Source organism: Bufo bufo, chromosome 4, assembly GCF_905171765.1.
Source record: "Bufo bufo chromosome 4, aBufBuf1.1, whole genome shotgun sequence".
NCBI classification, from domain to species: Eukaryota; Metazoa; Chordata; class Amphibia; order Anura; family Bufonidae; genus Bufo; species Bufo bufo.
This window is the reverse complement of record NC_053392.1, coordinates 99213012-99239028: the sequence shown is the minus strand read 5'-3', so window position 1 is coordinate 99239028 and position 26017 is coordinate 99213012. Positions and strand designations below refer to the sequence as shown.

The window sequence follows — 26017 nt, the reverse complement described above, 5'->3', positions numbered from 1 at the left end:
TACACCCATATAAATGATCTCTGCAGCCCGGAAATAGCAGTTTTTTATCGCGATTCTTCGCAAATATATTCGGATCAAAGCAAATTTTTTCTGACGATTCGGCGAACCGGACAAATTGAATCTTTGAGAAATTCGCTCATCTCTAGTCATAAGATTCTAGTTTTAAAATAAGGTTGGGCTTTTTGACATGTTAAAGTTTGTAATGTAACATCCTGTAAGACACTGCAGACATAGAAAATCATATAGAACAAAAGATATGTGGGCAAATAGGTTAATGTAAGTCAGAATCTTTAGTAGAAAGATATATTATATACTGTATAGGGCTATGTATTATCAGTCTTTTATCTGAATGACACCAAGTAACACCTGTGGCTAATGTCTATGTATAAAGCCAGCACTATTATGAAGAAGTTCACCAGCAAAGTGACTTCACATTTAGGATATTACACATTTTAAATTGATACAGGACCCTGTCAAATCCTCATTGGCATAACAAGGTCACCAAATGTTCCAGTCTTAAAATAATCTTGGGTGGCTTGACATTTTCTGGTTCTAAGTGCAGATATTGCAGACATTGGAATAGCAAATGTCATCTGAGAAAGTAACATACGTGAAAGATTGTGAAATGTAGGCAATCCGAGTTACACAAAAAGGAAATGAACACTCATTTTTGGATAATTGTTTGGAGACATAAAAAGCTGTTCCTTTATACTTATAGTAGCAAGCTAATGTAGATATAGAGAACCACTGGTATATAGCACAGATGTGGCCTAATATTAGCCTTCATTAGTGCAAGATATGGAAACCATGGCCTTATGGAGATAGGGCGTAGAGGTTTCTACTCCTGCTGTGGGTTCCACTCCTGGGTTAAAAGGGTTTTTCTGGAATCAGCATATTAATGACTAATCTTCAGGCCATCAGTATCACTTTGGTAGGGACTTTCACCTTCACAATCAGCTGTTTGAACGGGCAGCAGTGCACCTGTGAGCCTCTTCGATCAGTATGTCAAGCTGCATGACATTTGCTTAGCAGCAGTGGTGCGGGGTATTGCAGCTTCGTCACATTCAAGTAAATGGGACGAAGCTGCAATATACTGCACCGTCACTACTAAATCTACAGAATGCTGGTGGACGAACAAAAGTAAACAAAGAAGAAGCTAAGGTGCCTTCACGAGTGCCATGTTCACTGCAAACATCTGATTGGTGGGGATGCCAAGAGTTGGACCATCACTGACCTGATCCTAGGGATAGGCCATCAATATACAGGTTCCAGAAACCCCATTTAAACAGATGATGTGAAACAGCCGGTCTTGGAATACATAGTGGCGTACCTATTTGTTTAATTACTTATACCCTAATTATTTATATTTTCCAGTCGAAAACATATGTTTGTAACAATCAAGGAGACGCCGTCTGCTTTACTGTGGACTTTGTATCAGGATTTACCTGCTTTGACAGCAAATCAAAGGTAAGAATGTACAGAGCCTGTAATAATATGAATGGAATAAAACTGTCCTTCTGTCTCTTATTATCTGACTGTGAAATGCAGGAATCAGTAATCAGGTGCTTAATCGAGATCAATAACCTAAGTTGCTTCACTAAATGGTATTTAAACCTAACTACTGTAAAGTTTATTATATATTTTTGGATGTTCAATGTTCCAGTGTTTTGTTCTAGTATAGGGATTCTCCTAGGCTGGGCAGACAAGTGGCAGACATGGTGCCAAAGTAGTAAAAAAAGAGTCACTCGTCACGAGCACTCCAGGTCCAGCATTGAGTTCCCATCTCTGCCGCTTCTGGTTCCCACTTGAACGGAAGGGTGACACACTGTCTAAAGCCAATCAATTGCCTCAGTCGTTTTCTGTGCATCTAGGCGGTCATATGCCATTCCTGCACAGGTCATTACTGGGGCCATTGATTGGCCAGCAGAGGGGACGTGTATGTAGGCAACATGTTATACTTTTGGTCCAGCAGGAACCAGAAGAAACAGTGATGGCAGCTTGGTGATGGACCTGGTGTGCTCATGATAGTTGAGTCTTTTTTAAAGTTGGTACCAAACCCAGCCCCCTGATGATGGGTCCCCAGTCTTGGAGAGCTACTTTTAATTCATTCAATGAGTAAGATACTTAAAATATGAAATTGACCCATTTTTATGAAGACAATTTTATAATGAAGCCACCTTAAGGGTCTATTCACACGTCCGTAAGTTTTTTGCGGATCTGTAAATTGCGGATCCGCAAAACATGGACACTGGCAATGTGCATTCCGCAATTTACGGACCGCACATCGCTGGCACTATAATAGAAAATGCCTAAACTTGTCCGCAATTGCGGACAAGATTAGGAAACGATCTATTTTTTTGCAGAAACGGAAGCACGGATGCGGACAGCACATTCCGGCCCCATTGAAAATGAATGGGTCTGCACCCGTTCCGCAAAATTGCGGAACGGATGCAGACCCATTTTGCAGACGTGTGAATGGACCCTAAGGGTACATCCACACAGGATATAATTTGCAACAGCAAAAATCCACTGAAGATTTGAATTGGGATTTGCAATAAAATTGGAGACAAAATACACATGTATTACATGCAGATTTCTTTGTAGATTTGTCACTAAGAGGCACCGAACTTTTAACAAACTTTGCATTAATCAATAATAGGGTGTGTGTGCATAAGGAAAAGCACAATTTCTGGCCATTATATGACTTGTAGCTGGCATTTAGCAGTTTTCCTCTGTGCTTGCTGAATATCTGGTTTGCAGCTATCTCAGAAATAATGGGTGGAGACTAACTGCCCTTCACTGCACATAGAAAGTAGAGGAAAATCTTATTCCTGTCTCACAGTCACTCAAAAGCAGCCCCAGGATAACTGAGGACATTACAGAGAAGTACAGACCTGTATTTTTGTGAATAAAGCACTTGTGTTGAACTATAAGCCTCCTATATACAGTAGCTGTGCAGTCTGCTTGTCTCTGCGTGTCTTCTCAGCTCCTGCTCACTCCTCCGCCTCTCCTTTCCATAGACTTGCATTGACATTTTAATATGATCTTCTTGCAGAGATGATCCCATCCAGGATGGAAAAAAATGCATTATTGTAAGTGAAAAGCAATCAATTTATGTGTGTGTGGGTGGGGATGGAGGAGCTGGTAAACAGCTGATAACTAGACATTTCTCACTGATAAAACATATTACAGAGTTTCTTGTGGTCATTTGTACAATTGATTTATGCAAAGTTGTGTAAAAAGTTTGTGACAATTATTTATTACCACAACATAGTGTGACACGTTGCAGCTTTTAAATCCACACCACTTCAATATCTGTGTGTTTTTTCCCACAGCATTAGAATGAGATTTTGTTAAATTTCATCAACATTTCTGCTACTGTAAACACTACAGATTCCCCTTCTATAGTGGTGCAGTAGAGAATCCACAGGGTATCTGTCCAATGTGGACTGATCAGAGGGAATCCCGCCTTCAAATGCAATCTGGGTGGGCACTGCCAAATACACATATAGCGCTTGAACTGACAAGAATCCCACTTCCCTAAACCCTGGTGATAAACTGTCATCATTAGGTGCAGTCACTGCAGAGAAAATAAAGTATAATGGAGCACATTCAAATGAATAGGCAACTGCATAATACAGTACATGGAGGGTTGAGTCGACCAGAGTTGTATCCACTCTGTTTAGAGGTTCTTTACTCTATCTGAATCTCCTTTTCTTCTGCAACATGCGCACGGCTTTAGAGATAAGACTTAGTGGGAGATTTATTAAGACTGGTGTTGGGTAAACTGGTCTTAATTTGTCCTGTGCTGGCGTGAGATGCCCCACTAAGTAACAAATGCCTCTTAATAAATTTGTTGCATTGTCTGCTGCCTGTGCACCAGAAGTGAAAACTACTCCTTTTCCTGCCCACATCCCATTAACTTTTTAAAAAAGAGGCAAGGTTTTGGAAAAAGCTATAAAGATGCAAATTTTGTCACAGACCAGCACTAGCGTCAAAATGTGTGTCTTTTTGTGCCAGAAACTGGTGTACAACACAGTACAGGCAATTTCAAAAGGACGGCGCATGCGCAAGAACATCAACCCAGGCAAGATTACAGCGCCACAGGCTGACACTCTCAAAGCAGTGAGGGAGGGGCTGGGCACTGGATGGAGTGGAGCTTTGGAATGATGACGATTCTCTCATTGCACTAAAATCCTCATAAAATAAAATATTTCAGGAGAAGCCTCGGATCGGAAAGGGCAAAAAACATTTTATTCAGATGATCTGCAGCTGTCTAACTGTGGTAGTGAGGCCTACTATGACAGGCTCCTTTTAAAATCAACTTCAATCTATTACCCAGTGGTGTAATGATAGGAAGAATATGTGTGTGTATAATGCATAGCCAAATGCATTGATGTTACAAATAGCAATTAGCAATTATTATATTCAGCATAATTAGGAATCTATTGCAGATGATTTGATTATAAGAACATAAGCATAGTAAAGTACTAAAATGGAGAAAAAACATCAAATGATTCACAAAATGTTAAATTTTTAGAGAAATCAGCTTATATTACTCAACTATACGTAATTGGAAAAGATTAGAGACAGAATGCTAAGCCTGAAGAAAAGAGCCAGAGGCTGCAGGGAGACGCCCAATCACTCCAGCGTTAAAAGCATGATACGCTAATGTGATACTGAAGGCTAAAAAACTGACATCAAAATACAGATTTGCCATAAATACAGACACTATCAAATATTGTCAGGAGGAATTTCATCTTAATTATTATCTCTTACTGACTGATGCTCAATATGACGAGTATATAGCTAAAGTAAAAAAAAAAATCAATGCTGACTGCTAAAAATATCAATGTCCTTTGCCATTGCAGTAGGTGGGGGAGTTCCATGCTTAGGAACCCCTCGCTCTACGTGGTAGAGTAGAGAGCCACTCTGTAAGAGTAGCTTCCACTCTGGTGGACTTGGTGTGTCTATATTCATTATTTGGACAGGCATTCATTTGAATAGCTGCCATGTATTGCTATGGAAATGTGTGCCTTCACACCATTTTGCTGGCCATAACAACTAATCCTTGTTGGTTAGAGAAGCCAGGTGCATGACAATTACTTATTGCCAAACCACTTAGTACGTGCATGCTCGTTTCAGCTTTTGGAGGGCCAGCACATGCACCTTAATTTTTCTCAGTTTATGGCAGGCCATCGAAGGTGTAACAGCAGCTGCTGTACGCCTTTGTTCCCCTGCTTATCGCCGTGGTCCCGAGCGTCGTGCTTAGCGGTGACCTGTGGCTGGTGCTTTCCATTTCACCGCTGTGGTCCTGGGCTCAGTTTCTGTAGGTGTTATTGCTTTTGAGGATTCCGCTCCACAGCTTCCACTCAGCCTGGACACAGCATCAGTTCAGCTGGTTTCGTATTACACTGCTCTAAGGGGGGAGCGCATCTTTCCCTGGGCTGTGTGGGTTAGGACAGGTGACCTCGCTGACCAACTCTGGCTCTTCTGCAGGTATTTAAGTGGCTCAGCCCTCTTCCCAGATGCTTCAGTGTCAAGGTCCTTGAGTTTGCTGGTTCCTGATACTTTTGTGTGCTCCTGATTTATTCTTTGTTCCTGGACTCTGCTTATCATCTGATCCCTGCCTGCTTGCTTTGTCTTTCCTGTTGCTGACCCGGATTGCCTGACCTGTACCTTTGCCGCCTGCACCGACCTATTGTCTGTCTGACCACATCTCTGCCTTATCCTTTGGTCCTGCACTGTTGCTCCTGGTAACATCTATGCCCGCCTGATTACGCTTGTACTTCTTGTACCTACTCAGGTACCTCCTGGTCCGCCCGGACCAGCTGCCACTGACTCGGGGGATTGCTCTGGAGTAGCCCCTGGCAACTACCCTAACGGCTCAAGTCTATTTTCACCATCTGAGGCTCTAGTGAAAACCAGGTAGTTGCTTAGACACACCCTCCAGAGTATAGCCAGTCTGTGGCACAGTGGGTTCATACCCGCTAATCCGTGACACAAGGATACTCAAGGCACCTTCCCCTGTGGGAGGTTACCTGAGCAATAGGTTCTATTTTGCTAGTTCCTGCCAAAGGTATGCTGTTTATGTTTGTTTGCCTGTGTACCAAATCTTGCCTGTTTCCTGTATTTTTGACCCTCTGCTACCTATCCTTTCTGCCTTATCCATATATTGACCTTGAGCTGCCACCCTGACGTCGGACTGTTTACAGGATTTTACAAACTCTGCATGCCCTGACCTCGGCCTGTTTTGGCCCAAGGTGTTCTTCATCAGTGTCTCTTGACCCCCCCCTGGGTCAGCAGTCACTTGAACGTTGACTGCTCCAAGAGGTAGCAGTCTGGTGGTTCCCCTGCAGCGAAGTCCAGATTCTTGTATACAGGTTAAAGGGTGAATATAGGGGCCACTTAGATAATGCCCTTAGGAGTAGCGCCAAGTCAAATCTGTTCAAGTGACACAGAAGATTCACATCCACATGAGACAGAAATTAGTTGAGTGTTCAGGATTGGAGGTTTGGAGGGTTTGGGAGGGATGGATGGCACTAGGCTAGAAGGGATACAAGAAAATTAAGTCATTGGAGTGCTGTACTGCATGCTGGGTGTTATGTGGAGATTAGTTTGGAAATGTAGCACACCCAACAAATAGAACGTGAGAAGAAGACATTGTGCTGGAGTCATGAAATGTGTGAAAGGTGGGATTTTGAAAGATGCATCAGGAAAACAAAGTCTCAACCTCTGTAAAGATACCCTTTTAAAGTAATCAGCGCAGAATTTTGCAATTATTTAGATTCTATAAAACATAATAGTGTCCACAAGTGATCAATCTCCTTGAAAAGGGTTGTCCAGAATTTTAATTTGGATTTAATGTTGGATTTTAAAATTTCGGGGAACTGTGAGGCTATATGTCTGCAGATCTCCAATGGAGAGTGATGAGACACCTTTCTTCTCAGGAACACTGGTTCTATTAGACCCCTTGCAGATCCCTTGCATCACTTGTGCGTTGCGTGAAAATCGCAGCATGTTCTATATTCTGTGTTTTTCACGCAACGCTGACCCCATAGAAGTGAATGGGGCTGCGTGAAAATCGCATCGCATCCGCAAGCAAGTGCGGATGCGATGCGTTTTTCACGGATGGTTGCTAAGAGATGTTGTTTGTATACCTTCAGTTTTTTATCACGCGTGTGCAAAACGCATTTAATCGCATTGCAACCACGCGATAAAAACTGAACAACTGAACGCGATTGCATACAAAACTGAATGAACTTGCTTGCAAAATCGCACATTTTTCACTGAAAGCATCCGCAACGCATCCGGACCTAATCCGCTCACACTCATCTGCAAGGGCATTACTCTTTATCTACTTTCTATCATGGGAAAAATCCTTCAAAGTGACTTGAATTCAAAGTTTCAACAAATTGCAATAATTATGTAAAATGCTGTATAGATGTTAATTTTTTCACATTGAATGTTGACCAGAATTGTTTCCATTTTGTTTTGCTGTAGAACGTAATCTGGAGGTTTAAGTTTTCCCAATTGAAAGGTTCCTCCGATGATGGCAAAACTCGAGTAAAGCTGCTATTTCAAAATTGTGACACAAAACAAATTGAAATGAAGGTAAGTCGCAAGGCAATGAATTCAGCCACATAATCAAAGCCGGGAATATGACAGAGGCGGTAATAGGGATCAGATCTTGTAAATGTAACGAAATTTATAATTAAAATTTAGGCACAATCAAAATGAAAGCGGCAGGAGCGCCTGGATCAGATTGACTGGAGGTGTTACATAAATGTTTAACTTTCATTTAATCATGAAGTTTCCATTCACGCTTAAAGCTTAAACTATTTAATAAAATATAGTTCTCTGTCAAGGGCACGTAATGCCAAAGTGCAAAGTGGAAAATCTAATCCCAGATTGATTTCTATTTGAGCTGGGTTTACCGGAACAGCGTGGCTTATATTCTTTTGCAATTTTTTTTTTAATAATAAAATGAGGGTCTGATTAAATTTACTTTATTTGGAAAAGTCAATGTCATGCCTCAGGAGGGATAATATGCATGTTGCTACCATCAATTCAGTAGCATTCTGCATCAACAGGGTGGGTGGCACTTCACACATTACAGCGCCATATGAAGAATACACAATAGGTCGCACCTGACACAATAAAATTATAGGAGGGATTTGCAACTTGTTTATAGGCATGAATGGGCTCTGTATTGCTGAAGCATTGTAAGAGAATCCTGTGAATGTAATGAATATCTTCTTAGATAGTCAACCATTGGGCAGAACTGGCACTTGGGAATCCAATTATATATATGTTATTATGTACTTAAATTATTCCAGGTCTCCTTACACAAATTATACACTTTGTATTGTCACATCTACATTGACTGTATATTCTGGGAATACTTCATCATTCTTTCCCAAAACTACTTCAGAAAAAGAATTGGATTCCGATCCTTTTCATAGATTAATTCAGTGTAAGCAAAGAGACAGTAAACATGTCTCATTCAGAATATGTGTATATATTTATAAAATGATTTACCCCTGAAAGGTTTCTGTCACCTCCCCTGACCTGTTTACTGTTAACCCCATATCCCATATCTGTGATTATGTCCCCACACGCAGGCATGGGCAGTGGGGTTCTTAGCTGTGGTTCTCAGTGGGGTTCTTGCGCTCCAGCTCAGAGTTCCTTGTGTGCATATAGGGCGTGTGCGGGCATGTCTCTCCTCCTTATGTGAGGCAGAATGTACAGTATGTGCCTCCTATCTTCCCCAGCCTATGGCTGGTCTGCAGGATGTATTTTAAGGCACCTCCTTCTATAGGAAGGAGAATGAGCAACTTTGGTTCCTTGTCTAAGTTCCTGTGAGCAAAGGTACTGTACTTCTGTGATTTCTGCCATTACTGTGTAACGGACCCTGTATCTTGTTTAAATGACCTTGCCTTACTGCCGCCTGACCTGATCTCGTATTTTGCCTTACGTATTTTGCTATCTTGCCATCTGCCCTGACCTTGGACCTCATTTACGGACTTTATCATGTTGCCACCTGCCCTGACCTTGGACTCTGTACACAGACATTGCCTCTGTGTGATCAGCCTCTGGCCACCTAGCACCCTCTATGTGTCCTGTACTATCTGGAGGCCATCCAGTGTTCCACCCCCCCTTTCCTCAGAGGTAGGGTCTGGTGTACCCATCGGGAAAGTCTATCCTCACCATCACAGGTATTGTGAAGAACGAGGGGTGCACTTAGTCATCTCCCTCTGAGGAAGTTTATTCATGGGGGACAACGGGTTCACCCCGCTCACTGACCTTTACATTTACTTTGGTAAATACTTGCATTGTTCTGGAAAAAAATAAGGAATCTGCAGCATCTTTTCATATAACTGTATTCGATTGTGGTTTAATTTGGCCAATTCAGGTCTGAATAACATCTGCCTGAATCAAAAGTGCTCTGGTTGCCTTGAAAAGTCTCTCTCTATTTCTCTCTCCCTCTCCCACTCTCTTTCCCTTCTCTTTCTCTCCCACTCCCTCTCCTCAATTTCTCTATTCCTCCTCCCCTTCTCTCACTTTCTCTCTCAATCTCTTCCCCTCTCTTTCTTTTCTCTCCCTCTGTATCTTTCTCTCTCTCCTTCTTGATTCTCCTGAATCGAATCACACAAAATTAGAAGAAAAAAATAATTAGGGACATTTATTAATCATGTTGTGCCAAAATTATGATGTAAAATGCACCAAAAATAATGGTGTTTTGATTTGCGCCAAATATGCCAACTGTTTTCTACTAATTATACACCAGAAAGAATGAAAAATGACAAATGTTTTGAATGTAAAAGTGAACGGGGCTACCAAATAGGCGCATATTACGCCTCGTTTATAAACTTATGTTTGGCTTAAAAGTCTCAAAATGTAGCGGTTGCTTCTGTGGTAGTTTAAATTGCTAAAAAGGCGCACGGCAGATCAGATAGATGCGCAATTTTAGCAATTAAATGTTGCATATAGGCCTTAATGGAGTTGTTTGTTCAAAGTCGGTTGAGCACAGATGCATTGTTGCAAATACAAATAAAACTCTCATTTTAACACTTTGGCATAAAAAATTTCAAATTTGTTTAGAAAATAACCGATTATTAGCCTACAAGTACACAAGACAGATTTTAAAAATAGCATGCACCTTTTGATAAATGAGGTCAAACAAGTCGCCACTTTTGGCGCAGAATATTATGGATAAATGTCCCGCAATGTCTTTGAATTTTTACACTGCTCTCACCACTTACTTCAACACTGAGCTGGGCCTAGAGGAAGGGATTTGGCCACTACGGCCCAACACATTTACCAAAATTATGCCAGAAAACTGAAATCCTAGCTGGCATAGGTTTTAGTTAATGACACATGGACATCACAATGGCAACAAATTTATTAAAAGTCCTGCACCTCTTAATAAATTGATTACATCTAATGCCAGTGGACTTTTTACTAAGCCTGGCTTGTGAAATACCAGTCTATAGTAAGTGAACCCCTATTATGTAATTTTATTTTTTTCATACAAAGCCAGAAAGACAAATATATAAAGGAATAAGTGCAATAACGAGATTCTTAGTGATACCATCGGGAGATTTAGCAAAACTGGTGTAAAGTAGAACTGGCTTAGTTCTCCATAGCAACCAATCAGATTCCACCTTTCATTTTCCAAAGCAGTTCTGCTCTGAAAAATGAAAGGTGGAATTTGATTGGTTGCTATGGGCCACTAAGCCAGTTTACTTTACACCATTACTGATAAATCCCCCCCAATGTGTAAAAAAAAACTTTGATCTAAGTAATTTCAATCCGTTATTGAAAAAATATTTGGAAACTATAAAAAACCTGAAGATGCAGGGTGTAAAACGTCTATGGGGAAGAATTATCAAAACTGGCACAAATAAAAACTGCCATAGTTGGCCATTAGCAACCAATCATATTTCACCTTTCATTCAAGGTGCTCTGAAAGGTGAAATCGAATTGGTTGCTATGGGTAACTAAGCCAGTTTTTAGTGATGATCAAGCACCAAAGTATTTGGGTGTTAGTGGGAGTCCTACACTCATAAAGCCTATGTACTAAGTGAAAGGGCTGCCAAAAATTACAAGGAACCGGCACTCCAAAACACCGTTTGTTACACATGAAGGAGGGCATCAATCACACCCTTGAAAAATTATGATTGATGGCCTGCTGGTGACCCTCAAAAACCTTAGGGGTGAGGGCCTGCTGCCACATTGGTGACTCTAGATAACCTCTGGGTGATTGCACATGCCCGTGACGGCGACGATACATTTGGATGTCTACACTATCAACTTTCGATGTTCTTTTCTGCGCCTACCATGGTGATTACGGGTAATGGGGAATCAGGGTTCAATGCCGGAGAGGGAGCTTAAGAAAGGGATTCCACATCCAAGGGAGGTCAATGGCTGAAATCTGATTGGCTGTTGTTGCCTTACCCCTTTTTTTTCCTAATTCTGAACCACCCAGAGAGGGTGGGTCAAGTTATTAAAGTAGAAGAATCCAAGGAAGGCAGCAGGCGCACGGCAATTACCCGACTCCCGATTCGGGGAGGTAGTGACGATAAATAACAATACAGCACTCATAAGCGGCCCTGTTATTGGAATGAGTACACTTTCCGTTAATGAGGATCTATTGGAGGGCAAGTCTGGTGCCAGCAGCCAACTTGCTCCCGGCCTCCACAACATTCACCCAGTGTGCCATCATGTTGAGGATTGTGTTGACTAGACTCTTGGTTATTGAGACTGAACTTTTAGGTGAGGGCCTGCTGCTGTTTTGTTGACTCTAGATAACTTCTAGGCTATCGCACGTCCCCGTGGCGGCGAATATCCATTTGGATGTCTGCCCTATCAACTTTGGAGCAATTTTTTAACAAGGACCTTCTGGTATAGCACCATTTTGCTTGTCCTCTGCACCAGAGGAATGAGAGATGAGAAGTTCTCTTTTTACCGGGGGTCGAGAAGGGTAAACAACCAGTAATCCGTGTTGTCTAAAATGCATATAACGCGCGGGTTGCGGGAAAGGCAGCCTAACATGAAGTCAGCTATGTGTGCCAGAGTACCAACAGGGAAGACTTCGCTGTCGTCATCAGAAGGTGAGCTGACCTTGTAAAAGATTTTAGGTGAGGGCCTGCAGGTGAGCTGACCCTGTAAAACATTATATGCGAGGGCCTGCAGTTGAGCTGAACCTGTAAAACATTATATGCAAGGGCCTGCAGTTGAGCTGGCCCTGTAAAACATTATATGTGACGTCCTGCAGGTGAGCGGACCTTGTAAAACATTATATTCGATGGCCTGCAGTTTAGCTGACCCTGTAAAACATTATATGCGAGGGTCTACAGTGGAGTAAACACCTTAAAAACAAGGAAATCACTCAGGCTCCCCCTGCTACCTCTTCTGCTGCTACCTTGGCCTCTTCCTCCGCCTCTGGAGGAACGTTGGCACCTGCCGCCCAGCAAACAGAGGATGTAGCACCAACACCACAACATCCGTCACCAAGCATCTCAACCATGTCACACGGCAGCGTTCAGCTCTCCATCTCACAAACATTTGAGAGAAAGCGTAAATTCCCACCTAGCCACCCTCGATCCCTGGCGCTGAATGCAAGCATTTCTAAACTACTGGCTTATGAAATGCTGTCATTCAGGCTGGTAGACACAGACAGCTTCAAACAGCTCATGTCACTTGCTGTCCAACAGTATGTTGTTCCCAGCCGCCAATACTTCTCCAAGAGAGCCGTGCCTTCCCTGCACAACCAAGTATCCGATAAAATCAAGTGTGCACTGCGGAACGCCATCTGTGGCAAGGTCCACCTAACTACAGATACGTGGACCAGTAAGCATGGCCAGGGACGCTATATCTCCCTAACTGCCCACTGGGTAAATGTAGTGGCGGCTGGGCCCCAGGCGGAGAGCTGTTTGGCGCACGTCCTTCCGCCGCCAAGGATCGCAGGGCAACATTCTTTGCCTCCTGTAGCCTCCTCCTCCTACTCGGCTTCCTCCTCCTCTTCTTCCACCTGCTCATCCAGTCAGCCACACACCTTCACCACCAACTTCAGCACAGCCCGGGGTAAACGTCAGCAGGCCATTCTGAAACTCATATGTTTGGGGGACAGGCCCCACACCGCGCAGGAGTTGTGGCGGGGTATTGAACAACAGACCGACGAGTGGTTGCTGCCGGTGAGCCTCAAGCCCGGCCTGGTGGTGTGCGATAATTGGCGAAATCTCTTCGCAGCTCTGAGACTATCCGGTTTGACGCACATCCCTTGCCTGGCGCATGTGCTGAATTTGGTGGTGCAGAAGTTCATTCACAACTACCCCAACATGTCAGAGCTGCTGCATAAAGTGCGGTCCGTCTGTGCGCGCTTCCGGCGTTCACATCCTGCCGCTGCTCGCCTGTCTGCGCTACAGCGTAACTTTGGCCTTCCCTCTCACCGCCTCATATGCGACGTGCCCACCAGGTGGAACTCCACCTTGCACATGCTGGACAGTGGAGTTTCAGCTGCAGCACGCACGGGTCAGTCGCACTGCGGAACAGCACCACTTCACCACCAATGACTGGGCCTCCATGCGAGACCTGTGTGCCCTGTTGCGCTGTTTCGAGTACTCCACCAACATGGCCAGTGGCGATGACGCCGTTACAATATCAGCGTTACAATACCACTTCTATGTCTCCTTGAGAAAACACTTAGGGCGATGATGGAAAAGGAGGTGGCCCAGGAGGAGGAGGAAGAGGGGTCATTTTTAGCACTTTCAGGCCAGTCTCTTCGAAGTGACTCAGAGGGAGGTTTTTTGCAACAGCAGAGGCCAGGTACAAATGTGGCCAAACAAGGCCCACTACTGGAGGACGATGAGGACGAGGATGAGGAGGAGGTGGAGGAGGATGAGGCTGAAGCATGTTCACAGCGGGGTGGCACCCAACGCAGCTCGGGCCCATCACTGGTGCGTGGCTGGGGGGAAACGCAGGACGATGACGATACGTCTCCCACAGAGGACAGCTTGTCCTTATCTCTGTGCAGCCTGGCACACTTGAGCGACTACATGCTGCAGTGCCTGCGCAACGACAGCAGAGTTACCCACATTTTAACGTGTGCGGACTACTGGGTTGCCACCCTGCTGGATCCCCGGTACCAAGACAATGTGCCCACCTTACTTCCTGCACTGGAGCGTGATAGGAAGATGCGCGAGTACAAGCGCACGTTGGTAGACACGCTACTGAGAGCATTCCCAAATGTCACAGGGGAACAAGTGGAAGCCCAAGGCGAAGGCAGAGGAGGAGCAAGAGGTCGCCAACGCAGCTGTGTCACGGCCAGCTCCTCTGAGGGCAGGGTTAGCATGGCAGAGATGTGGAAAAGTTTTGTCCTGATACGGAACGTGTTAGCAGGAGGCAACATTTCACTAACATGGTGGAACAGTACGTGTGCACACCCCTCCACGTACTGACTGATGGTTCGGCCCCATTCAACTTCTGGGTCTCCAAATTGTCCACGTGGCCAGAGCTAGCCTTTTATGCCTTGGAGGTGCTGGCCTGCCCGGCGGCCAGCGTTTTGTCTGAACGTGTATTCAGCATGGCAGGGGGCGTCATTACAGACAAACGCAGCCGCCTGTCCACAGCCAATGTGGACAAGCTGACGTTCATAAAAATGAACCAGGCATGGATCTTACAGGACCTGTCCATCCCTTGTGCAGATTAGACATTTATAACTACATCCCCTTAACAATATATTCTTGTACTCCAGGGCACTTCATTCAATCCTCTTTTTTTAATTTTACCATTATATTGCAGGGCAACCCAAAGTTGAATGAACCTCTCCTCCGTCTGGGTACCGGGGCCTAAATATCTGACAGTGGCCTGTTCCAGTGGTGGGTGACATGAAGCCTGATTCTCTGCAATGGGACCATTCTCCTCTGTCTGGGTGCCGGGGCCTAAATATCTGACAGTGGCCTGTTCCAGTGGTGGGTGACATGAAGCCTGATTCTCTGCAATGGACCTCTCTCCTTTGTCTGGGTGCCGGGGCCTAAATATCTGACAGTGGCCTGTTACAGTGGTGGGTGACATGAAGCCTGATTCTCTGCAATGGGACCTCTCTCATCTGTCTGGGTGCCGGGGCCTGAAAATATCTGACAGTGGCCTGTTCCAGTGTTGGGTGACATGAAGCATGATTCCCTGCTATGACATGAAGCCTGATTCTCTGCTATGGGACCTCTCTCCTCTGTCTGGGTGCCGGGGTCTAAACATATCTGACAGTGGCCTGTTCCAGTGTTGGGTGACATGAAGCATGATTCTCTGCTATGACATGAAGCCTGATTCTCTGCTATGGGACCTCTCTCCTCTGTCTGGGTGCCGAGGCCTAAAAATATCTGACAGTGGCCTGTTCCAGTGTTGGGTGACATGAAGCATGATTCTCTGCTATGACATGAAGCCTGATTCTCTGCTGTGGGACCTCTCTCCTCTGTCTGGGTGCCGGGGCCTAAAAATATCTGACAGTGGCCTGTTCCAGTGTTGAGTGACATGAAGCATGATTCTCTGCTATGACATGAAGCCTGATTCTCTTCTATGCGACCTCTCTCCTCTGTCTGGGTGCCGGGGCCTAAACATATCTGACAGTGGCCTGTTCCAGTGGTATGTGACATGAAGCCTGATTCTCTGCTATGACATGAAGCCTGATTCTCTGCTATGGGACCTCTCTCCAATTGATATTGGTTAATTTTTATTTATTTTATTTTTATTTTTATTCATTTCCCTATCCACATTTGTTTGCAGGGGATTTACCTACATTTTGCAGCCTTTTGCAGCCCTCCAGCCCTTTCCTGGGCTGTTTTACAGCCTTTTTAGTGCCGAAAAGTTTGGGTCCCATTGACTTCAATGGGGTTCGGGTTCGGGGTGAAGTTCGGGTCAAGTTCGGATCCCGAACCCGAACATTTCCGGGAAGTTCGGCCGAACTTCTCGAACCCGAACATCCAGGTGTTCGCTCAACTCTACTTAAAATGACTTTTGGGTTTTTGAAAAGCTTTCTGCAAATAATTACTGAGAATTTCACACCCTAAACTGCCTTTCCCTTCCTACCCTCTGCTCTCCCTGACTATGACTGATCCGAGCACGTGTCATCAGGTGCTATATAGCCAGCCAATCACTGTAATGCCAGCAGGCAACATAACTACTGGCATTCAGTGATGGCCAGTTCGCAGTGTTCGCCGATGAACACATGCGATCTGCCATCTTTATTCCCAAGCCCGGCGATGCAGAGGTAAGTCCTTACCTGTGCCTGTGCATCGAGCCGCTCTGAAACACATGCGGTCACCGGGAGCAGGCAGTTCCGAGAACTGCCTTCATCGGGCTGGCATTACTTACCTGCATGTTTATTGGCTGCTTAGTAGCCACAAAACGTGCGGGTAGGAGACTCGAGCATGGCGCTTGAGCACATGCGGTACTCGGCCGAGTACCGCCATGTGCCGAGCATAGTGATGCTCGAACCAAAGCAGTATTCTGCCGAGCATGCTCGCTCATCACTACAGGCAGTTTTGCTTTGTACCAGGTTTGATAAATCTCCCCCTATATTTTTATTTTACTATGTGTATGATACAGTCCTTAAAGGGACACTGACAGGCCCAATAAGCATATTTAGGAATATATATGACTGTACAGGTCTTCTAAAGTGTATTAAAATCATATAAGTATACCCCCTGTACACCTTATAAATACAGTAAACTGATGTTTTATAACCTGGTAGAATCGTCTTCTTTCTGCCCAAGGGGCGGCCTTTCATCTCCATTTGCGCCCAGCCAGCCACCCCCAACTGCTGTTTGAAGCGCCGCCCAGCTCATCAATATTCACTTCGCTGGGCGGCTACTACTGTCCCCGACACTGTGTTTGAGGTGTTTGAGAGCAGCGCTCTGAAGCGCTGCTCTGAACAGTGCCCGGCGCATGCGCAGAACGCAGAGGCTGAAGCGGCTTCTAAGATGCAGAGTGGACGCAGGCGCGATGTGATCCCGGCCAGTGAGGGTGCCGGGCGCATGCGCTGAAGATGAGACGGAGTCCGATGCCCATAGGTTTGAATTGGGCATGCGCCGGATCTTGTAAAGTCGGGGACAGTAGTAGCCGCCCAGCGAAGTGAATATTGATGAGCTGGGCGGCGCTTCAAACGGCAGTTGGGGGAGGCTGGCTGGGCGCAAGTGGAGATGAAACGCCGCCCCTTGGGCAGAAAGAAGACGATTCTACCAGGTTATAAAACATGAGTTTACTGTATTTATAAGGTGGACAGGGGGTATACTTATATGATTTTAATACACTTTAGAAGACCTGTACAGTCATATATATACCTAAATATGCTTATTGGGCCTGTCAGTGTACCTTTAACATATGACCCAAAGTATTGAACTCTATAGCCATAGACTGCAATGATATAAGAACCTATATGGTGCAGTTTACATACCTTTCTTTTGCACTTTTTAACACAATTCGAATGACGTATCCTTACCAAATATATGTTGAATGATCACCTTTTTTTTACATATGTCTGCTTATTAATGTGTAGGGGCATATAGGGGGAGATTTTTCTGTCGTATCTATAACAGTTCACCGCATACATGCTATGAAGTAGCCCTAATTTGCAGATGCTGGGTCAGAGTCACAAATAATCAATGTAACACAAGGAACATGATTTCAATAATGAGAAAGTGAAATTAATTGACATGTTGATTCCTGTCATGTGATACCACAATTACTTGTAATTACTCCCAATACCGTGGCTATAAAGAGTATGAATGAAGCATCAATGTTCCATACAAAGCCTCATGTTCCATACAAAGTATATGTATTTGGTGAAAATGACCAGGTCAGATCTCCCACCAATATGAAAGTTATCATGTATCTAATGGATACGTAATAAGTGTTTCTTGCTGGAATAGCCTTTATTTAACAAAATAAATGTCATGTAATGGGTGTGGATCCACTGTGTCACGAAAAAGTGGTCCCCCTGGCCTTCACCCTTTAACTCCTGTGCAGGAATCTGGACACCGTTGCAGAAGAACCACCAGGCCGCTACCTCTTGGAGTAGTCTCTGTTCAGTGAAAGTTAACCTAGGAAGATCAAGGAGACAAGAGACACTGATGCACGGCACCAAGCACACCGGTTAGAGTGTAGTTAGAGGACAGGTTGAGGTCAGGACATGCAGAGTTTCGTACCATCTAGTATTTAAACAATAGGTCAGGGAAAGTGGCAGGAGGTCAATACGGGAGTCAGTCAGTGGCCAGGTCAGGCAGAACAGGGTCGAATTCAGTAAAAAGGCAGAGGTCAAGGATGAATCAACAGGACAGAATAATAGTTCTCCTTTGCAGAACAGGGGAAGTCACCTAAAAAAAGTACATGGTATGCAACCATTGGCTGGGGACAGATTTTGCTGCATGTACTACCCCTTAAACACCTGGAGGGAGTGTGTGTGTGTGTGTGTGTGTGTGTGCGCTGACTAAGCAGGAACCAGCAGGCAGGTGACAATGTGGGACAAGACCATGCACAGATCAACAGTGAGAGCAGTGAGCACAGTGAGGTAAGTATTTTAGCAGTCATGAGCACTGAGAGCAGCAAGGAGTCAATGGCTAAAGACTACCGGCATTACAATAAAGATGAGACAAAAGATGAAAACTAATTAAATAATGGGTAAAGGCAAACTGCACCATCACTGCATTTGAGCTAGCGAAATAAACACAGTAATGAACATTCACTTTTCCTTGTAATGTCACATTGACTTTATCTAGTGAGTCTTACCCATATATCTATGAAGGTATTTAGGATATAACCCAGAAATAATTAGGTTTAGGGTAGTTTATGAAGTACTAGCCATTTTACTGGTGTAATTCGCCTTGCTTCAATGTTTAATCACACTTCTCTCATCTGCCTCCTGCTTGTAGAAGCTGCCAGAGAAAAATATCTCAATGATTGTCAGAGGGCAGGCAAGAGCAGCATGAGCCTAGGATGATGAGAGAGTTACAGTCCTGATCAAAAGTTTACCACTTGAAAAATGGCAAAAAAAATCATATTTTACATTGTTGGATCTTAACAAGGTTCCAAGTAGAGCTTCAACATGCAACAAGAAGAAATGAGAGTGAGACAAAACATTTTTTGAGCATTCAATTAATTGAAAATAACGATTAAACTGAAACAGGCAGTTTTTCAGCTGATCCAAATTTTAGGACCACATGCCTTTAAAAGGCCAAATCTGTGCAAAGATGTGGATTCATTGTCATTTTCTGTCAGGTAGTCACACGTTGTGATGGCAAAGGCAAAAAAACTCTCCCTTTTCGAACGTGGTCGGGTTGTTGAACTGCATAAGCAGGGTCTCTCACAGCGCGCCATCACTGCTGAGGTGGGATGCAGTAAGACTTAAATGACCCTGAGGGTTATGGAACAAAAAAGTAAAGTGGAAGACCCAAAAAATTTCATCAGCACTGAGCCGGAGGATCCAATTGGCTGTCCGTCAAGACACTGGACGATCCTCGACCCAAATTAAGGCCCTTACTGGTGCTGACTGCAGCCCCATAACCATCAGACGGCATCTGAGACTGAAGGGCTTCAAAAACAAAAAACGTCTTCAAAGACCTCGTCTCCTTGAACGCCACAGAACTGCTCGTTTTGACTTTGCAAGAGAGCACCAAACATGGGACATTCAAAGGTGGAAGAAAGTTTTATTCTCTGATGATAAAAAATGTAACCTTTATGGTCCTGATGGTTTCCGACGTTACTGGCATGACAAGCAGATCCCACCTGAAATGTTTTCTACGCGCCACAGTGGAGGGGGCGTCATAATGGTCTGGGGTGCTTTTTCCTTCAGTGGAACAATGGAGCTTCAGGAAGTGCAGGGGCGTCAAACGGCCACTGGCTATGTACAGATGTTGCAGAGAGCATTCCTCATGACTGAGGGCCCTCATCTGTGTGGCAATGACTGGGTTTTTCAACAGGACAACGCTACAGTACACAATGCCCGCAGTACAAGGGACTTCTTCCAGGAGAATAACATCACTCTTTTGGCCCATCCTGCGTGTTCCCCTGATCTAAATCCAATTGAGAACCTTTGGGATGGATGGCAAAGGAAGTTTATAAAAATGGACAACAGTTCCAGACAGTAGATGGCCTTTGTGCGGCCATCTTCACCACTTGGAGAAATGTTCCCACTCACCTCATGGAAACGCTTGCATTAAGCATGCCGAAACGAATTTTTGAAGTGATAAACAATAACGGCGGAGCTACTCATTACTGAGTTCATGTTTGGAAGGTGCATTTGTGTTTTGGGGGGGTTTAGTTTTTTTTTGGAGATGTGGTCCTAAACTTTTGATCAGCTGAAAAACAGCCTGTTTCAGTTTATTCGTTGTTTTCATTAAATTGAATGCTCAAAAAATGTTTTGTCTCACTCCCATTTCTTCTTGTTGCATGTTGAAGCTCTACTTGGAACCTTGTTAAGATCCAGCCATGCTAAATATGATTTTTTGCCATTCTTCAAGTGGTCTTAAACTTTTGATCAGGACTGTATAAAACTACTCTGAATCGCACTCCTTTTTTACTATCTGAAAGCTGTGTGCTGAAATTCCAGTGTATACTTATAAAATGAGGCTTCACACTGCTCTTCCCTGCCTCCTGCTTGCAGTAGGAAGGTGAAGCAGGCTGAAGCTGTTTCTAATAGAAATACACTGAAGATTCTGCACATAGCCCACACAGATGGTATAGTTATTTATTGTATGCCAGGGGAATTTATAACTTTCCAGCTAAATATTGCATGGACTTATCTACTATATGACTGTGACTGCATACCCAGTCTCTTATATGGGTCAGAAATAGTATTTTCAACAGCAAGGGAAAAAAATTGTGACAAAGAGGAACAATACAGGTGAATCTTGATGTGGAGAGGAAGCACCTTACAGCTGAAATGAAGGATTTGATAGATGAGGTAATCTGGTGGTTTACAGGCAATGAGCCACATGGATAAGACTGACTTCCCGTCTACACAAATGAACAAGCTCTGGGCTGGTGGTCAGACTGGAGATCACAAGCCCAACTGTCTATTATAGAAGAGTTATGCTGCAACTGAGCTGGGATAATGCACTGGAATTTGATGGAGTGCATTTTTAAGCAGCAAGTAAGCCTAGTGTTTGGAAAAAATTTCCCTCATACATATGAAGGGTTTACAAGTAGAGATGAGCGAATTTCTCAAAAATTTGATTTGGTCGGTTCGCTGAATTTTTTGAAAAGATTTGATTCGATCCAAATTTATTTAGGCGAATCTCGTTAAAAAAAAACTGCTATTTCCTGGCTGCAAAGAGACTGTATAGTGGTGAAGAACACTAAGCCTTCCAGAAACACGCATATGGAGTCTGCTGTGGTAGTGAAACAATATTGTCAGTGACTCAGTATGACACACAGATGACAGGCATTGCTCTTAGAATCACTGCACACTTCATGGGGCCAAAACTGACCAAATAGTGTGAACTCAGCCTTACAGGTCAATGTTAGCGCCAGGTATAAAGAACCGTGCAGAGGCCCAAGATCCTACTATAGCGTGAAAGAGCGTACTCCTTTTAAACCATCGTCAGCTGATTCCACATAAATTTCTACAGAACCTGTTCTATTAAACGCTTATACAAGTAAAGCCCCCCGGACAGAGTTGAGAGGGTGTCAGCAGTAAGTTTTTGTTGATGTCACTGCAGGGGCATTGCTAAGGTCTCAAAAGATCCAGGGCCCAAGCCCCAATGCATATGGCCCAATTCTCTAAGTCGACCAACCGACCCCTAAGCCTGCTATAGCTATACAGCTATACAGCAGCACGCACCTCTCACATCTAGTTCCTCCCAGGTGACATCTCCTCTGATGTAGATCTTCTCTGTCATCTTCTCCATTCCGTCCGGACAACTTCTCTTAGCCGCGTCTCGTCTACACAGAGTGTGATACACCGACATCTTAGCTTCCTCATTTTTCTGTAGCCCAAATACTATCCTGAAGAAAAATGAGTGCCCCCCATAGTAATAGTGCTTCTCAAAGTCCCACCAATAGTAATTCCCTTCTAGAATGCCCTCATTAGTAATACTGCCCCCTACCGTGCCCCCAACTGTGATAATGCTCCCCAAGAGTGCCCCCTATTAGTTGAAGAGCCCTCCAGTATTAATAATGCCTTTACAGAGCCCCTAGTAGAAATAAAGCCCCACTATTGTTCCCCCAGTGGTAATAAAGCTATCTACTGACCCCTCAGTAGTAATAAGACACCCACAGTGCTCTTAGTAGAAATAATGCAGATCTATAAGTCCCTCCTATAGAACCCCCAGTAGTAATAAGAATGCCTAATGTCTCCTGGATTTAAAATGCCCCCACAGTGCCCCCAGTATTTATAATGCCCCCTACTGTTATAATGCTCACCCTGAAGTGCCCCAGTATTTATATCGCCCCCTACTGTTATAATGCTCGCCCTGAAGCCCTCTAAGTATTTATAATGCCCCCTGCAGTGCCCCCTGTAGTTATATTCCTCCGTTTACTGTCCTCAAAAATTATAATCCCTCAGCCCCTCCACCATACAGTCCCATGTAAATAACATTATTTTCCTTCTCCGCCATAGAGTGCCATGTAAATACCATCACACCATCTCTCCAGCCCCCTCCAATATACAGTCCCATGTAAATAACATCCCTTTCTATCTACAGCCCCCTCTAAAATACAGTCCCATGTAAATACCATGACACCATCTCTCCTGCCCTCTCAATATACAGTCCCACGTAAATAATATTACCCCCTCACCAGCCGCCTTCAACATACAGTCTCATGTAAAGAACATAAGCCCCTCCCCACCTACCTTCAACATACAGTCCCATGTAAATAACATCACCCCCTCAATATTCAGTTCCATGTAAATAACATCACTTCCTTTCCAAGTCACTTTCAACATACAGTCCAATGTAAATAAAATCACCCCATCCCCAGCCACCTACAACATGCAGTCCCATGTAAATCATACTCCACCTCAACATTCAGTCCCATGTAAATAATATCACTCCCTCCCACAGCCGCCTTCAATATATAGTCCCAAATAAATAACATCACCACCTCCAACATGCATTCCCATGTAAATAACATCACTCCACCCCACTGTCCCATGTAAATAACTTCTCTCCCTTCAGCCCTAACATACAGTCCCAGTTAAATAACTACAACTCCCAACATTGCTCTGCCTATCACACTGAGAAATCTTCCCCTTCACTTACCTCTCCTCGTGTAGCAGACCTCACCACAGCTTCTTTCCAGGACTTCTCTTCACTGCTGAGCCATCTTCTCCTGCACTGATCACATCGGGGCGGACATACTGTCTGTGCAGCTGGTTCAACTGCACAGGAGCCCAGCAAGGAAGGGGGCCCATCCCAGTGCCAGCAGAGGCGTTTATTTTTTATCTGATCATATTCTTCCCTACCTCTGCTAACAGGGTAACCTGGGCACCTTGGTGTGAAGGTCGGGAGGGGGCAGAGTTTTTGAGGGGGTGGAGGGGCCTGATTAGCACTTACTGTGAATTAGCTGCCCGTTTGTGTATACACTCTATAGCTGAAGGACCTTCGATGACATCAAAGTCATGTGATCTTTTCAGCAGTGTAAGTGGAGGTAGGACCTGTGATGAGGTCACCGTCATGTGACTAGTGCAGAAAGAGGCAGCGCTCAGCAGTGGAGACCTGTGATGCCATTGTCACGGTGGGGAGTGGGGGAAACCCCCCACCGTGCGGTGTCAAAGGATAAAAGGCGATCCGCCTAGCCAAAAGGAGTAATAAGGGAGCAGGTCACCTCCTACAGCATCCCTAATCCTCTCCCTGACTCCTCACTGTATGAGCGGACCCGGATGGTAGGGCGACTCATAGTCAGGATTCCTAGAGACCCTAAGTCGCCCTGGTAATCCCTCACCAAGGAGCAGGGAAGAGATGACCTGTTCATCCCAGTCATGGAGGAACAGGAGTCTCTATCTGAGGCCAGGCTGCAAGGAGAGGGGAACACATACAGCTAAAGGAGATGGCAGGTAAGCAAAACCAATAACACACTTACCTGCCACAGACACACTGACTGGAACCCGTGCACTAGTGCTGCTGTCCACACCAACATTAAAGTACACAGCACACACCACAAACCACACAGGAGCCCAGAACAACCATAGCTGCAATAAACATGAGACAGGGGAATGTCTAGTAAACAAGCTGGACACCAAACACCACCAGACATGTAACGCCAAACTAGACATACAAACACCCTGAACATAACCCACTCCATACAAATAGGGACAGGAAGGGAAGGAGACACCGGGATAACATTGATGACCACAAGGGTGGCCCTCACTGGACAGATGGAACACCCTGGACTGGAGCAAAGCTCCAGCACCAACCACAGCTGAAGTACAACTGACCCCAGCCAGGAAACCACAGAAGATATAAGCCAAGTGACCACACCCAGTCAGGGAGTTAACCCTTACAGCACCAGACAGAGGGAGGCTACAACCTTAAGGGGAAGTGCACACACAAGCATACCAAACACGTAACCACCAGCAACAGTATGCGTGGCAACCATGTCACGGCAATCACCCCGAAGGCAGAGACACTGCCACCGCATGCTCTCACAGCAACACATTGCCGCGGGCAACCGCAAGTGTGGCAACAGTGTCACAGCGTACACCATAGGCCGTGACAGCCATGGAATGAACGTAAGTAAGAGAAATGCTCTGAGATGTGGTTCTCCCCATTATACTTCCTCCCTGCTTAGTGGGAGGGAAATATGTTATTTAACTGGGACTGTATGTTAGAGGGGCTGAAGGGAGGGAAGGGGTGTCAGTTACATAGGACTGTATGTTATAGAAGACTATAAGAAAGATATGTTTTTTTACATGGGACTGTTTGTTATAGAAGATTGGAGGGAGATGAATGGTGTTATTTACATGGGACTGGATATTTTGGAAGACTGGAGGGTAAGGAGTGATGTTATAAGGAGGGGATTTAAGTTATTTACATGGGACTGTATGTTATAGAGAACTGTAAGGAAGATAAATTATTTAGATGGGACTCTAGGGAGAGGACTGGTGTTATTTACATGGGACTGCATGATATAGAAGACTGAAGGGAGAGGAGTGAAGTTATTTACATGGGACTGCATGGTATAGAAGACTGCAAGGAAAATAGGTTATTTACATGGGATTGTATCATATAGAAGACTGGTGTTATTTACATGGGACTGCATGGTATAGAAGACTGGAGGGAGAGGATGGGCATTATAATTACAGGGGGCACTGCAGGGAACATTTTAAATACTGTGGGCAGTGGTGGAGGGCATTACTACTACTGAGGGCTCTATAGAAGTGCCTTATAGATTATAAGAGGTGCCCTATAGGGAGGCCTTATTACAACTGGAGATACTGGCACTAATGTCACTGGCACTAATGGACATGCTTTGGCGCTGCCTTAGCCTGTAAAATGGCTAGGGCAGCGCTAAAGCCACCCATCAGTGCCGGTCTGTGTTGGGCCCATGTTCATATATGCCCGCATTGTTAAGAAAAAAAATGAATATTTGAATATATGCAAATGATCCTCTAGGAGCAACAGGGGCATTACCATTACACCTAGAGGCTCTGCTGTCTCTGCAACTGCTGCTCCCTGTCTACTTTGACAGGGCCTGGCAGTGAAAATGTCATCCCACTGGGCCATGTTTAAGTGCAGCGGGCGCGGCAGTTACAGAGAGAGCAGAGCCTCTAGGTGTAATGGTAATGCCCCTGTTTGTATACGATAAAACATAATTTTTCTTAGCAATGCAGGCACATAAGAACACGGGACCAACACAGATGTATTCAGCTGCCAAACGCACATGTAACAGGTCAGTCCTTTAATTGTCCAATTGTATGATGGAGTCCTGAGGGATAGCTGAAGGCCTAGGGATCATTTTACCATCAGCTATGGACTTCACTGGGGGGAGAAAGCTGGAACTAAAGTGCCTAGGGCAGCATCAA

The 26017-nt window shown here is 44.6% G+C and overlaps 1 protein-coding gene across 1 annotated transcript in view; it reads left to right on the top strand.

Annotated features, from left to right (window-relative positions):
- The window catches only part of SNTG2 (syntrophin gamma 2), a 587738-nt gene that overhangs the window by 531520 nt on the left and 30201 nt on the right, over positions 1–26017 (top strand). The window contains exons 15-16 of the mRNA XM_040429903.1: positions 1375–1467; positions 7504–7614. Of these exons, the coding sequence (XP_040285837.1) occupies positions 1375–1467; positions 7504–7614 (204 nt within the window). The remainder of the gene's footprint in view (positions 1–1374; positions 1468–7503; positions 7615–26017) is intronic.